General features: G+C 32.4%; 1 protein-coding gene and 1 long non-coding RNA gene across 2 annotated transcripts; one reads left to right on the top strand and one right to left on the bottom strand.

Annotated features, from left to right (window-relative positions):
* Positions 1 to 2,123: 2,123 nt before the first annotated feature.
* Positions 2,124 to 5,416, bottom strand: LOC132724890 (uncharacterized). The gene is made up of 3 exons (XR_009624975.1): positions 4,076 to 5,416; positions 3,458 to 3,655; positions 2,124 to 2,938 (listed from the first exon to the last, which is right to left on the bottom strand). It is a non-coding gene; the product is annotated as an uncharacterized LOC132724890 (long non-coding RNA).
* Positions 5,417 to 10,336: 4,920 nt separating this feature from the next.
* On the top strand, positions 10,337 to 13,762 carry LOC132724900 (histone-lysine N-methyltransferase, H3 lysine-79 specific-like). Its single transcript, XM_060709886.1, has 3 exons — positions 10,337 to 10,395; positions 11,221 to 11,374; positions 12,474 to 13,762. Exons 1-3 carry the CDS (start codon positions 10,354 to 10,356, stop codon positions 13,688 to 13,690), a joined length of 1,413 nt encoding a protein of 470 aa, XP_060565869.1. The 5' UTR covers positions 10,337 to 10,353; the 3' UTR covers positions 13,691 to 13,762.
* The last annotated feature ends 1,314 nt before the right edge of the window (positions 13,763 to 15,076 follow it).

Genomic DNA, 15,076 nt, shown 5'->3' with positions numbered 1-15,076 from the left:
GAAATTTTTTTGTTTTTAAAACGTTAAAATTCCCCCCCCCAAAGGGGTTTTAAACTTACCTTGATATTTTTGGAAAACGGGTTTCTAGTGATTATTAAAATTACTTTAAGTACAGAAATTTTTTCTAGTGGGTTTCTTTTGAAAAAAAAGGAGTCCTTTTGTACAAAAAGGGGGTAACATGTATTTCTTTTTACCCCAGATGTCGGGCCCCCCATTTTTTTCGGGCAATGTATGTAGTGGGAAATTTAGGTTTAAATTTGGGGGCCCCAATCCCGGCCCTTTCAGGCGGGGGAAAATTTTGGGAACCCCGGGACATGTAAATTCATAAAACCTTTAAAAGGGGAACCCACTGGGGGTCCATATCAAAGGGGAATTAATCAAAAAAAATTTTTTCCAGCCCAGTCAGCCCAAAAAAAATCAGGGGAAAGCCCCTTTTAAAGGTTTAAATTAAATTTTCCAAAAGGGGCCATAAATTTTTTAAACACAAATTTCAAAAATGTTTTTAAGTTGGGGGCCTTCTTTGGGCAGAAGGTTTAAAAATTTTGTTCCCAAAACAAAAATTTTTCAATTAAAAATTGTTTAAAAAAATTTTGGTTTTTAATTGCCATTTTGAAGGGGAAAAAAAAATCTGCACCATAGGTAGGTTAAAATTGTAACCCTGGAAAGTTACTTTTTCCCCAGTTTTAAAATACAGGGACATTTGTCCCCATGCTAAAAAGGGATTAAAATTTTCCTTTAAAAATAAAATTTGGGGAAAAATTTTTAAAATTTTGGTTTTAAAATAATGGTATTTTGGGGGGTGGTTTAAAAATTAAACCCCCAACTTGAAACCCACCATTCCCTTAATTTTCCTTTTTCCCATTTTTGAGTGTTTTAATGCGGGTTGTAAAGATATTTTTAAAAAAAACATATTTTTTTTGAGTTTTTGCTTTTTTCCCAATGAAAAAGAAATGATGTTTCAAAAAACCCCAAATTATTAACCATATTTGGTCCAAAAAAAAAACTTGATTTGTGGTTGAATAGGTTATATTTTTTTTAATCACAATGTTATTTTATGACCAAAAGTGGGTAAAAATGTTTGCGGTTTTTTTGTCTTTAATTTTTTTTGTCTTAAAAGGTTAGTACTGTACGTTGTTGTTCAAAGCTTGTTTGTCTGTGATATTTTATAGATAGTCATTTGCTTGTAATCAGAAACAGGTGTAGGTGTTTACATGAAATATAACAATTAGAGCATGTATCCCAACATAAACTTTTTATGATGAGGCATTTTTGTCACCTTAGTACAGTAACGGGTTAACCCTTATTAAAATTCTAATTAGGAGTTTTAACTCTTTTACTGCACTAAGACGACAATTTATGGTTTGTATTGTTTTTGAATATTTTTTTATGAGAGAAAAAACTATTAAATTTTGAAAATTATACAGGTGTTTAGTTTTTTATGAACAATATTTTTGGAGAAGTTGATGTTGAAGACTACATTGTACTACGTGTCTATGTAGGGTGATGCTCTTTATGCCCTACGCAAATTGATCGAGAAAATACTACTTCAAGTCGATATTTCATAGTAACAGACCGCGTCCTAAAAAGGTCTATTTTGAGACCCAGGTCAGTTTGAGATTGATTAAAGAACCATGATGGACAGTTTGAAATTTCAAACCATTTAGCATTTGAACAGATATACATACAATTTAGCTCCATGGCATGTGACGTTGTAAAATGGGGATCTATAATGCTATGTGAATTAGCATGTAATTTATTATGTAGGACACATCGAAAAATTGACTTTAAAACTTTATTAAGAACCTAATTTTATTGCAGAAATTTATTCAAAGGTAGAAGATAACGTAGTGATTTTCTACAAATTTAATGAAGAAATGTCTTACCCACGGGGTCAAAAGTGATCCCCTTGTTTCAAATAGTATTAAATAATAATAAAAAGATTTGTACAGGAAGACACATTGTCTCGTCGGAAACTCCGTGGCACTGACGTATTATTAAGCTAACTTGGCATAAATCAACCTAAAATGAACTGTTACTGCCCAAACAAAAAAAAGATAGGAATCAATCAGTATAATAAATGATAAACAAATTTACCATTTATTCCCAATTTATAATAGATGGAAATGACATGCAAATGAGCCAATGCATTATGAATAAATTGTTAATAAATCAGTGAAATGAATTGGTAATGAATTGGGTCCATTTACCAACTTATTATAAATTGTTAATAAATCAGGTTAACAAATGGGTAATGAATTTGGTCCTTTTCTTGACTTAGTCAATGAATTATCAACAAATCAGGTTAATCAATTGGCAATAAATTAGGTTCGCTGACCAACTGATTCATTAATGAATTGCAAATAAATTGTTAATGAATCACTAATAAATTGTATTTTTTCTTCTTCCATAAACCGAAATTCAATGTATTAATGAATCATTAACAAATCAGGCTTGCCTGCTTATATTCATCTAATGGATTTTGAATAAATGCAGGTTCCAATGATGGTGTCAATTCCGGAGAAAAATATGAAAATAATAATAATAACATATCTTGATAAATCTTATTTATTTTTCTTTTATTTTTTACATACAAAAGCTGACTAGATTAATCAAGAACATACAACAAGATTAAAATTTGTGAAAAAATCTATGCCACCACATCATAACATTGAAAACTCATAATGTACGTGCATAGCTCATTTCATAAATATCCCTGCAAATAAAACAGGTAATGTCAGATAAACAAGTAAAGGGTAATAATTCTGGAAATATTCGTGCTTGCTGTTAGGAATATATTTCTAGTTTTAGAAACTAGGGCTTTATGTCAGTCTTAAAACATCTTTGCTTTCCTTTTCAATGTCTGTCTGGGGCTACACCTTTTTTATTCCTATAATCATTAAATGTTGAATCTCTATACTGAGGCAATGAATGGCATACTCTGAAATATAAAAAAAAATTTATTCTCATAAAAAGTATCATATTTATAAATAAAATTTTAAAATTTAAACTTAGACTTCTGACATATCACTCTGAAAAAAGTATAATATATTTTTGTTCTATTTGCAATACAATCTGAATTTGAATTTCAACTCAAGCCAAATACACTAAAGGACTCAACCACTTTGGACTGTTCATGTTCTATTGAATAAAAACTAGCAGTATATTTCACAAAGTCTGATAATAGATAATTATTTGTTGATAAAACAAACGGGTGAATGTTCGATTTCATTTTCAACAGAGGAATGAACAAATATTTTGTAGCAAGTCCAGTTTTTTACCATTTGCTTCAATTAAATTTAAAACGAAATTGAAAGGCTATGACATTGAATTACTATATGTACATGAACAAAATTCAGATTGAAAAGTATTATTTTTTATCATTTACTAGTACTTAATATTTAAAAAGCACATTGTCGTTTTTAAATTGATTAATATATATGTAGCCCTATATACTTACGCTTCAAAGACTCATATATGTCATTTCCTTGGAATGCCCTCGTCCCATAACTTAAATAGCAAACTCTTCACGATCAAAGAAGCCGTCCATCTGCATTTTATTATCTCCCGTTTATCTGCTTTTTACCATCTCATCAGAGTTGCTGATTTTTACGTTCTGTCCTTTCTTGGCTGCTCTTTTCAGTTTTCTGCGAGATAACTAAGTAAATGAAGTCACTTAAAATAAAAAGGAACATCATTTTTCACCGCATTCAAATGTGCAGATGAGCTCAGTGTGAAACAATGCAGATTTATGTTTTTAAAATGGGCTGTACATAGATTTCCCCATAAACAATGCATGTACATGCGTGCATATTTTAAAACTTGTATCTTGTATCATAAATATTTTTCAATCCAAATCAAATGAATAAAAAAATGTTTAATTAAGGTGGTGCCATTAGGGGGGACGAATCATCACTAAAATGGGGCGAGTCGTTATGGGGCGAATCGATCGTTATCCTAATCTGCACATTACTCCAGTAAATTTTATTTTTTGCCAACTTACATAATACATATGATTTACATCTATAGAAGGTTATTAAAAACGCTATGCAGAACGAAAAGAAAATTTTGAACTTACCGTCTATCAGTATACCATCTATCAGTAGTCTAGATGCCTTGATATTGTTTTTTATCCATATTTTTGTGTAACACCACAAGTTTCCATCTTCCAAAATAACCGCCTTTTTCCTATGCATAGAATTAATGCAAACGAAATGTTATTCCTAGCTACTATAGTATTGTATGAAGTTCTTAATTTTGCAGCTGCAATGACAAAATCTGTTGTAAGTTAGTTTGTTTCTGACATTAGTTATATCCAAAAGAAAGAAAACTGTTTGTATGGTAAGATATCTTTTTTCCGAAATGGCAAAAAAATTTCGTTTCCTATAAATCTTGTTCTGTTGTCGGCTGATAGGGGGCGCTCAGTAGGCTGCAGTTCCCTGCAAGATCTTATCGTTTAATCGTGCGGCTGGGAGCCATGCTGTTCAAAACAATAAACTAACAACAGATGTTAAGTCCGAGAGAATTAAGTCGCTTTTTACGACATTTTACCTTTTTACGCATAATACGTTAATCTATTCGACAGTTTTTTTTACTGATAATGATAGATCTAATCATAAAAAGCCGTGGGTATGGATCAGATTGCGTATTAACAATAAGAAAGACAAAAACTGATCTTGATCACTCAAAAATAAAATCTACATGCAAATTAGTTAAACATATTTAACAGTAAAACGAGTTTGTATAATTGACTCTTTTTTTACGTTTTGCGCTGAGCATGGAATTAATAATATGGTGATGCTTAAACTAAAAGACTTGAAAAACCCATATATATTTTCCAGTGACTGATTAAAAACAAGTACGGTAATGAGTAAAGGGAAATTAAAAAATAAAATTGTATAGTTGAGAGGGGTTTAGTTGTTATGAACAGTAAAACAAAAGGACCTACATCAATGAAAATTTCTGTTATGATTAAGCAAATTATGAACATCTGAAGTACAATGAATATGTTATGAATTGTATTGAATAAATCCTGGAAAATCTCTGATTTTAATGAATCATGAACAACTTGTGAATATCTCAGAACTTTAAAGTGTAATGAATTTGTAATAAATGGTATTAAATGCAGTCGGGAAAAGTTCTATTTCCAATAAATCATGAATAAATTGTATACATTCCAGTTCAAGTGTAATGAATTTGCAATAAATTGTATTGAATATATCTTATGTTTGTAATCAATGGTTAATAAATCTGACTTTTATAATGAATCTATAATAAATGGGGTCTTTTCTTTCCAGTATAAGCACAATTTATTTATGATTCATTTAATGAATCATGAACAAATTGTATTAACAAATCAGGAAAACATGATTTATTCCAGATTTATTCACAATTTTGATATAATTTGTTGATGTATTTTTTTGTTTGGGTGGCCATTAAGCGGAATTCATCTGCGATATGGATATTGACTTACGTTTAATTTTAGCAAAGAAAAAACTAGTAAAAATAGCAAAAATTGTACTCATGCTAGCGTATGGAGCTTAATGATCCGCCCCAATGGAGATAAAAACTTTTATCTTACTTCCGTCAACTTGGATGGAGGGGATTATCATTCCATTGTTCAAAAAAGGTGACGAAAACGTTTTGGATAATTACAGGGGAATTACGTTAGTAAGCGTGTTATCAAAGATTTTTACGTCTGTAATAAATACTAGACTAACAGACTGGTGCGCGGCAAATGACATCATCACCGACTCGCAATTTGGATTTAAAAAAGGTTTCTCTACAACAGACGCAATATTTTGTCTTCACGGATTAATTGAAAATAGTTTAAATTGTGGAAAACGTTTTTATGCAACATTCATTGATATGAAAAAATGCTTCGACAGCGTATATAGAAATGCACTGTGGCTTAAAATATATAAATTAGGTGTTAACGGTAAAATGTTAAGAATCGTGAGATCAATGTACGATCAAGTGAGGTGCCGTGTTAAACACTTAAATAAATACTCCGAATTCATGGAAATACTAGTAGGTCTAAAGCAAGGAGAAATATGTTCTCCATTATTCTGGTCAATGTTTGTAGAAGACTTAGAATTATACTTAAGCTCTCGTCCAGGCAGTGGTCTTGATTTCGGAGATATTACGTTAATCCTCTTTCTCTACGCCGACGATATGGTTTTAATGTCTAACTCGATAGAAGATCTTCTACAAAGTTTAAATGACCTTCTTACATACTGTGATCGATGGGGATTAAAGTGAACATTGACAAAACAAAAGTGATGGTATTTCGACGGAGGGGAAGACTGAAAAATAGCGAACAATGGACTTATGACGGAAATCGTCTGGAGATAGTGGATAACTTTAATTACTTAGGCACGGTCTTTAATTCTAACGGTCGTTTTGATTCGAATGTACAAATGCTAGTTGGAAAATCGCTTAAAGCAATGAATACCTTAATATCAAATACTAAAGACTTTGATTTTACACCAAAAACTATGTGCAGCCTTTTTGACGCTTTTTGTGTTTCTATTTTTAGCTCGACTATTCGATAAGAATAAGTAGAGCTATTGTAGTCACCCGAGCGTCGGCGTCAGTGTCGGCGTCTGCGTCGGCGTAACCACTTATGTTAAAGTTTTTGTAATAGTTCAAATATTTTCAAAGTCCATTGACATATGGCTTTGAAACTTTGCACACTTGTTCACCATCATGACCCCAACCTGTAAACAGGAGGAGGTAACTCTATCAAGCATTTTGACAGAATTATGCCCCTTTTTCGACTTAGAATTTACGTTAAAGTTTTTGTAATAGTTCAAATATTTTCAAAGTCCATTGACATATGGCTTTGAAACTTTGCACACTTGTTCACCATCATGACCCCAACCTGTAGACAGGAGGAGGTAACTCTATCAAGCATTTTGACAGAATTATGCACCTTTTTCGACTTAGAATTTACGTTAAAGTTTTTGTAATAGTTCAAATATTTTCAAAGTCCATTGACATATGGCTTTGAAACTTTGCACACTTGTTCACCATCATGACCCCAACCTGTAGACAGGAGGAGGTAACTGTATCAAGCATTTTGACAGAATTATGCTCCTTTTTCGACTTAGAATTTACGTTAAAGTTTTTGTAATAGTTCAAATATTTTCAAAGTCCATTGACATATGGCTTTGAAACTTTGCACACTTGTTCACCATCATGACCCCAACCTGTAGACAGGAGGAGGTAACTCTATCAAGCATTTTGACAAAATTATGCCCCTTTTTCGACTTAGAATTTACGTTAAAGTTTTTGTGGTAGTTCAAATATTTTCAAAGTCCATTGACATATGGCTTTGAAACTTTGCACACTTGTTCACCATCATGACCCCAACCTGTAAATAGGAGGAGGTAACTGTATCAAGCATTTTTTTTACTATCAAGCACTAAGAATAGTCGAGCTTTGCTGTCCTACCGACAGCTCTTGTAAATTACTCTGCTGAAGTATGGGGTTATACAAAATGTCAAGAAATGGAGAGAATACATCTTAAATTTTGCAAACATATTCTAAATGTTAAATTGTCCACTAGTAATGTTGGTGTATACGGTGAACTTTATATATTAATCGCTATATCAGAATTATTAAATTCTGGCTTAGAATTTTGAATACGAAAAATTGCGTAATTAGAAAAATTTATGATTTGATGCTGGAAGATGAAAAAATAAACTGGGCTCATAACGTAAAGAAATTATTATATATAGCTATGGATTCGGCTATATTTGGGAATCACCACAAAATGTTGACATTAATTAACTGTTTCATTACATGTTTTAGGCAGCGTTTAATAGATACTTTTGTGCAAGACTGGAATAGTAGTTCGACTATTTGTTTATAAGAATGTTAAACAAGACTTCGTGTATGAGGATTACCCGAGTGTTGTTAGATCAGTGTAGACAAGTTTTAACAAAGTTTAGACTATCTCACAAAAACTACGTATTGAGTCCGATAGATACGGACAGAATATAATAGAAAGGAGCAAGAGAGTTTGAGAAGTATGTGGATCAAATGAAATTGAAGATGAATTTCATTTTATTTTAACATGTACAAAGTTTAAAATTGTAAAAAACACGATATGTACACTATTAAAATTTTAAATCTCAAGTGTGTTTAAACTCACTCAGTTGTTTAAATCAAAGAATGTACACACTTTGGACAATCTAGCTTGCTATCTGAATTGTGCATTGAAAATAAGGAGTAATTTGTTAACATAGTCTCATTGTATAAATTATTTGAGTCTGTAATAGTTTTATATTCCAAAGAAGTACTATAGTTTATTGCTTTTGTTTCAATATAATATTGCTCTAGAAATACTTAGTAGCCAAGTGCATTTCTCTTGGCGGGATAACAATTGTTCGATATCTTAAGAAAATAATATAATTGTAATCCGACTTTGTATAAATAACCATTATATTATATCACTCTCATGATAAATAAGTATGTACTGATGTGTATATATATTTATATAAGAATGTTAATACTTTTGTAATGTTTATGTGATACCTTGATATATACTGTATTTCTGTTAAGATGAGGAGCATATGCTCAAGTCTGAAAATAATAAAATATTTGTTCTGTTCTGTTCTTACTACACGGCGGGAACATAGATAAAAGGTAAGTAATATACTCTTATGATCCATTATAGATAAATTATGTCCCTTAGATTTAACTTGTTAGATCTATAACCCTGGTTTTTATTTATTTTACATAGACTTGTATTGGAAACGCATTTAAATTATTTTGCCTGAAATTTCAAAGTACATTATCATAGCATATAACCACGGCTTTAATTACAGCCGTGATGTAACATTGTAAAATAGGCTTCAACACATGATATATAAATTATGTGACCTTATCACATGACATTTGTTGTGTAATGACAGAGCAAAAGAATAAAATATTCACGTTCATATAGTATGTTTATCAATTTTATTATGTAAAGAATAACATATTAGATGAAGCATAATTTGTCCTTAAATTTTCAATTTTGACCTTAAATGGTATTGATCTTTGACCTTGAATGCTTTATCTAACTAAAGCCAATTTGATTCTTTTCCTAGAGCTACTAACTCAATTCTGGGGCTTTCTATTCAAAAGACCCTGCTAGGTGGGACCAAAATTTATTTTTGTCCCAGCACCATTAATTGTAGAAACATTTTAAGAAACGCGTTGATCAAGATCATCAAGTACTGTAGCACATTAAGTATACATTTATATTTATTTTTTTTATATTTAGCTCCATGACTGAAGCAAGTATTTTGTAGCGTGTCAAAATTTCCCCTAATTTTCGATTGACTACATTAAAGCATTTTCCGTTGCGTAAGGACCCATTTTTTAAAATGATTGCTTTTAGCTTTGAATGTATATTTTTGCTATTCTCTTAATTAAAGCTACATTAAATAGATATGTTAAAATATTTTTGCCGTCGGCCTAAAAAACAAGCATTATACAGTTTCATTAACCTTTTTAACAGTATCGTTGTAAATCTCATCAAATATTGTTCATAAATTAGGATTTTATATGGAAAACCCACGGTAACACTAAAGTTCGTATACGAATTTTAACATGCAAATGAAGAATATAATCAGCTCGTGTATGCGCTACGTCACGGTGTTATAGTTGCTATCCGGAACACAGCAAATATAAGATTTTCTTGTGCAAACACACTTTTACCGTTTTTAAAGCTTCACGGTGCACTAGGCCTGTGGTTCAGAAAAAATAATCATCTCATAAAAAAGATTAAATTTGTATGAAAATATCCGTTACAATGCGAAAATATACCGTTAATATAGGACTGCTACTTATAGTCATGTTTATTGATTTAATATTGATGTACGGATGACCTGAAGGCGGAGTTTCTCATGCAAATAGAAATTGTACTTCCGAATTCGCCACAATGAGGTTGCACATTTGTATGCTCATTAAACTCATTTTGGTTATCTGGACACCAAAATAAGATCTGGAGTCGATATGAAACCCAATTTATTAATGAAATGTCGCTATTTCTTTTTTATGAAATTTATTTAATGTAACTTTAACATGTAAAAGAACACAAGCCATAATTATAAACTCTGTTTTTATTAAAATCTTGACATATTATCATAATTATATCATAAAAATATATTCATATTTTATTGGTTTATATTTATCATGAAGCAAATGGCTTTTCGCAAAATTTTAGCATGACAGAATCCCTTATAACACGTATCTTTCATACGTAACAAGTGTTATGGTAACGAAAATCATACACGATGACCTCCCTTTGATTAATATTCGCCATTTGCACAGGACTTGTGTATATATTCTACGTCGGTAATTATGGACTCTGACGGGTGGTTATCGACGAAAAACAAAAAGAAGGTTAGACTTTTTATAATTTAGATCTAGTAATGTATCATGTAATGACAATATTTCTGTCTGGTTTAGAATAAATTGATGGCAAGTGCGCACTTGAACAAATTAAAGGACTTGAGTTAAGGCTTTTTTTAAACTTTGACTTTACTATTTGAGAGCATACTCTATATGTTACATGTTTATATGGCCCTGTATAAACTGTTTTAAGCTTTTTTAACCGGGGTCACTATACATATATAACCGGCTAATAGAAACCAGTCAATTATCTTCAATCGGCTTTCATTCATTGAAACACGGATTTATATTACTATGTAATATAAATCCGTGATTGAAATAGAAATTAATTTCTGATTTTGCATTACTGAATACTCATGTATAAAGATGATATAAACAAGTCAAGGTGTTACTGGGTTTTTAGGGTTCACAAACTGATTTATCGGTTAAAATCATGGGAAATAATAAATAAAATCATATTACATGTATTACATTCTCCTGGTTACTGTGATCACTGCTTTACATTATGTATTCATCTGAAAAGTATGTATTCTCATTGTATAAAGAAAAAAGAAATCCTTTAAGGACATAGATAAAAGTTATAATTGCAACGTAATTTTACTGTGAAATTTATTATAAAAAGCTATGTTGTAATATGGACTTTATATCAATTTTGCTGTGTAGGGTGTTCTTTAGGGATTCTGTTTTTCTCTCTTTTAGTTGCATGTTGATTTAAATTATTGTCTGTGATAGCAGCCAGTTTGAACATCTAGATATATCTGTTGTCTTTGCTACATGATTTTATGTATAGGCATGTTTTGCTTTATTCTATTTTAGCTACAAAGACCTCAGCCGAGGTTAAAGAAAACCAGGTCATCAACATTAAAGCCACCAAAATCATCATTACAGATTACCCATTCTCCTCCTCCAAAAGAGTTATTTACTTCAACCAAACAGTCGTCCCTGATTGACTTCTTCTCAGCTAATTCAGGTAGAGCTTGTTCTGTTCATTTGTCTTTACCATTACCATTACATCAAGTTGATTATAAACAACAAGTAGCTATTTTTTAAATAATCGAATTTCGTCAGAATCAAATGATTTGTGATAGTGGTAGGAAATACTAGTTCCAATATGCACAGTCAACGTTATAATGGGTTGTTTTGATCATTACATAGTAAACCTTGTTTAACTCTTAACACAGTCTGCTTTGTGAATCTCTTTCAATGTCAGTCCTGTTAAACACTTTTGCAATTAAACCTGTTAAGCCCTTGCTGTCAGCATTGTTGAACTTTTGCATAGTCAGGCCCGGAAAACCCATGTGCAGTCAGAAATGTTGAACCAATGCATATTAAGTTCTGTGAAACAGAGAAAAAAATCAGACCTGTTAAACCTTTGCACAATCAGTCCTATTAAACCTTTTCATATTTAATCCTTTAAAGCCTTTTCACAGTCAGTCCTGTTTTAAACCCTTTCCTTTGCACTGTCAACCCTGTAATACCTTTTTTGCAGTAGACATTATTAAACCCTTTCACAGTCAGTCATGTCAACCCTGTTAAACCTTTTTGCAGTCAATCCTGTTAAACCATTACACAGCCAGTCATGTTAAACCCTTTTAGAATCAGTCCTGTTTTAACCCCTTTACAGTCAGTTTTGTTAAATCCTTGCACAGTCTGTCTTTTGCTCCTGCACAGTCAACCCTGTTAAACTCTTTCAATCAAAATCAACCCTGACAAACATTTTCACAATCAACACTGCTAATCCCTTGCACAGTTTGTCCTGAATACTCAGGTCTTTTATAGGCATTGCACAGTAATACCTGTTTTACCATTGCACACTCCAGTCAATCCTTGTTCAACTTGTGCTTAATTAGTGTGATAGGCCATTGCACATTCAACTGTAATAATACATTGCATAGCCAACTGTTGCACAGTTGACCTTGTTTATCTGTTGGACAGTCAGCTTTGATATGTCATATCACAGACAACTTATTAAAACCATTACAGTCAACTTTGATACAATATATCACAGACAACTTAATAAAACCCTTTCACAGTTTATTTTAAAGGTTTTTGTGGCAATATTTTTTCAGAACCTCAAATGGAAGTTGAAGTCATATTTGACCATGATAGTCAAACTCAGAAATTAAATGCATCAACTAAAAGTAATGATTGTCTAGGAAGATCATCTTCACAAAGTGTAAAAGAGGACTTGCAAGAGGATAGAAGAGAAAATAGTAGGAACAAAAGTACAGACAGTATACCAGTTGATGAAGAGCAGGAGAATCTGTACAACAACATGACCGTCACGGTTGATTCCAAGACAAAAGTTCAGATTGAAGATGAAAAGGAATTTAGTCCCACTGGAAAGGAAAGTGAAAATAGTGTTAGCCCAAATTGTCACGAAATGGTAACCAATGTTGCTGACACCACTATTAGATTAGACAGCAAAGATTTAAATGCAAGGAGGCCATTGAAAAGGATAAAGTGCTATGAAGATACAAATGTCGATGCAGACAATCCGTTAAAAAGAGCCAGATTAGATGTTTGTGTGATGGGGAATGATGACAAATTAAGCAATACAAACTGTGAAATAAGTGTAAACGTGGTAAATAATAGTAACAAAAGCAATAGGGAAGTTCTGTCTAACATGGATCATTCAGTAACATATGTATCTAATAACCAGAAAACCATTGATATGGAACTTGAAATGGGAAATGGATCAGACGCTATTGATAGTAACTTGCAATTTTCATGCTCTAACAGTCAAAGTTTAGATCTTGGTAGTCCACTTGCACTGAACAGTCAAGATGTGGAGCTAAGTACATTAGATGCAGCAGACCTAGAAATTCCAAATGACGTTTTAAGTAATACAGTACAAAATGAAGACATTCATGAATGTAGTTTAACGTTTACGTGTGAAACTGAAAATATTGATAACTTGACAAAGGACGGAGAAGATAGCAACGTAATTGTTGACATGTTTACATTAGCAGACTCTCAAAACATCATGTCAGTTAAGAATTTTGATAAATCTGATAATACAATAAAACCAGGCGGTGATGAGAGCTTAAACACTGACTCAGTTACGTTAACAGACTCGCAAGACGATACGTTAGTGTGTACAGGAGATAACATAACATCTGAAGATAGTCTTGATTTAACAAATGAGGGTCACCTCTTTGATATTGGAGCGAACTCAAAGAACACTGTTGATTTACCTGAATCATCTAAAGATGATTCTCAGCTTACATTTTCTTCGTCATCACCGGAATCTCTTTCTGAATATCAGTCTCTTGACTTTTCGTGACACATTTATGAAATAATTATGTTATATTCACGTATTGTTGTTGATTTTTCTTTCCTAAAATTCCTGATAAATAAAGGAATTTAAAATAAAACTATTAGTTATACGATAGTATTTACCTTGATTGTTCAGATCTATTAATGTATAATCCAGTATTGATTTTCATCCCTGTATTGTTACACCATACAAATTCTGATTCGAGATAAGGCGTTGCTCATCGGTCAATCGAATGTCTGTCATTAGAAGTGGCTAGAACTGATCAATAACTGGAAACAACTTTGGCAAAAAGGGCTTAGATTTGATAGAGAGGTTGGATTAGCAATGACCGGTTAAATGCCCCTATTGGTTTTGAGGTCAGTATGAGCTTGCTCAGTTAATAACTAAACAAAGCTTTTACCTACATCACTGATATCAAACACATAAAGCTGGCCTGGTTCATAGATAATTATGCTTTGGCCTTCATTTCTCAGAATTTTAGCCATGACCTATTTATGACCCTATTAATGCGGTCAGCGTCATGATGATTACCGTGTGTCTGACAAATAAAAACGTTTCACATTTAGTATTCGGATTATATTTGGTATGTAGCTTGTTAAATATTGATATAGTTGCATCTGAGCATCCGGTTCAAAACATTGCTTATTACTACTTAAATATGGGTCTACCGTGGCCGAGATGTTAAGGTAGTTTAATAAAAACCACTTGACCCTCACCGCTGAGTTTGAGTCCCTCTGGGGACTTTGAATTCTTTTATGTAAGGAAGCTATCCAGCTAGAGTACGGAACGTCGGTGGTTCTAGTCAATTTATCGCTCCTTCCTGAAACAATGCATGGATAGAGACATGAGGTCTTCCTCCACCAGAAAAGCTGGAAAGTAGCTATATGACACCTTCTGTGTTGGTGCAACGTGAAATGCATCCAAAAAAAGATTTAACTATTCCATACTTTAAGTGCGGGTGCATACTGTTATGTGGTGGTTCATCTGTACGTACGTACATACGAGCGTACGTCCTGTTATCATTGTCCAATCAATAACTTGGAAGGCATTTAGATATGGTTGTGTAGCTTAGTAGAGACATTGTCCATGCCCAGAAGATGACCTTTGTTGATTTTGAGGTCATATTGTTTCAGGTTAAGATTCCATTGACATGTGTAAAATCATTGTCTGATGAATAACCCGAGATGGTTAAAGTTAATTGGTAGGGCAGAAAATTACCTTATAAATATTTAGGTTACAGGTCAAGGTCAGTAACACTTTGAGACATCTTTGTCTTTTTAATATCTGGGGAATACATTAACTTTGTAGTGGTATTGGCCATGGCTAGTGCATGACCGATGTTGATTTTAAGGTCATTGGATCAAGGTCACAGTGATACAATGTGCATCCGTT

This window comes from Ruditapes philippinarum, unplaced genomic scaffold, assembly GCF_026571515.1.
Source record: "Ruditapes philippinarum isolate M1 unplaced genomic scaffold, ASM2657151v2 ctg713_1_1_1_1, whole genome shotgun sequence".
NCBI lineage: Eukaryota > Metazoa > Mollusca > Bivalvia > Venerida > Veneridae > Ruditapes > Ruditapes philippinarum.
This window is presented reverse-complemented; position numbering and strand designations above follow the sequence as displayed.

What these genes read in the sequence shown, in the direction of transcription:
- LOC132724900 (XM_060709886.1), top strand. Translation starts at nt 10,354, where the DNA reads ATGGACTCTGACGGGTGGTTATCGACGAAAAACAAAAAGAAG. An exon ending in CGACGAAAAACAAAAAGAAG is followed by an intron (nt 10,396 to 11,220) that starts GTTAGACTTTTT and finishes ATTCTATTTTAG; the next exon opens with CTACAAAGACCTCAGCCGAG. An exon ending in CTTCTTCTCAGCTAATTCAG is followed by an intron (nt 11,375 to 12,473) that starts GTAGAGCTTGTT and finishes ATATTTTTTCAG; the next exon opens with AACCTCAAATGGAAGTTGAA.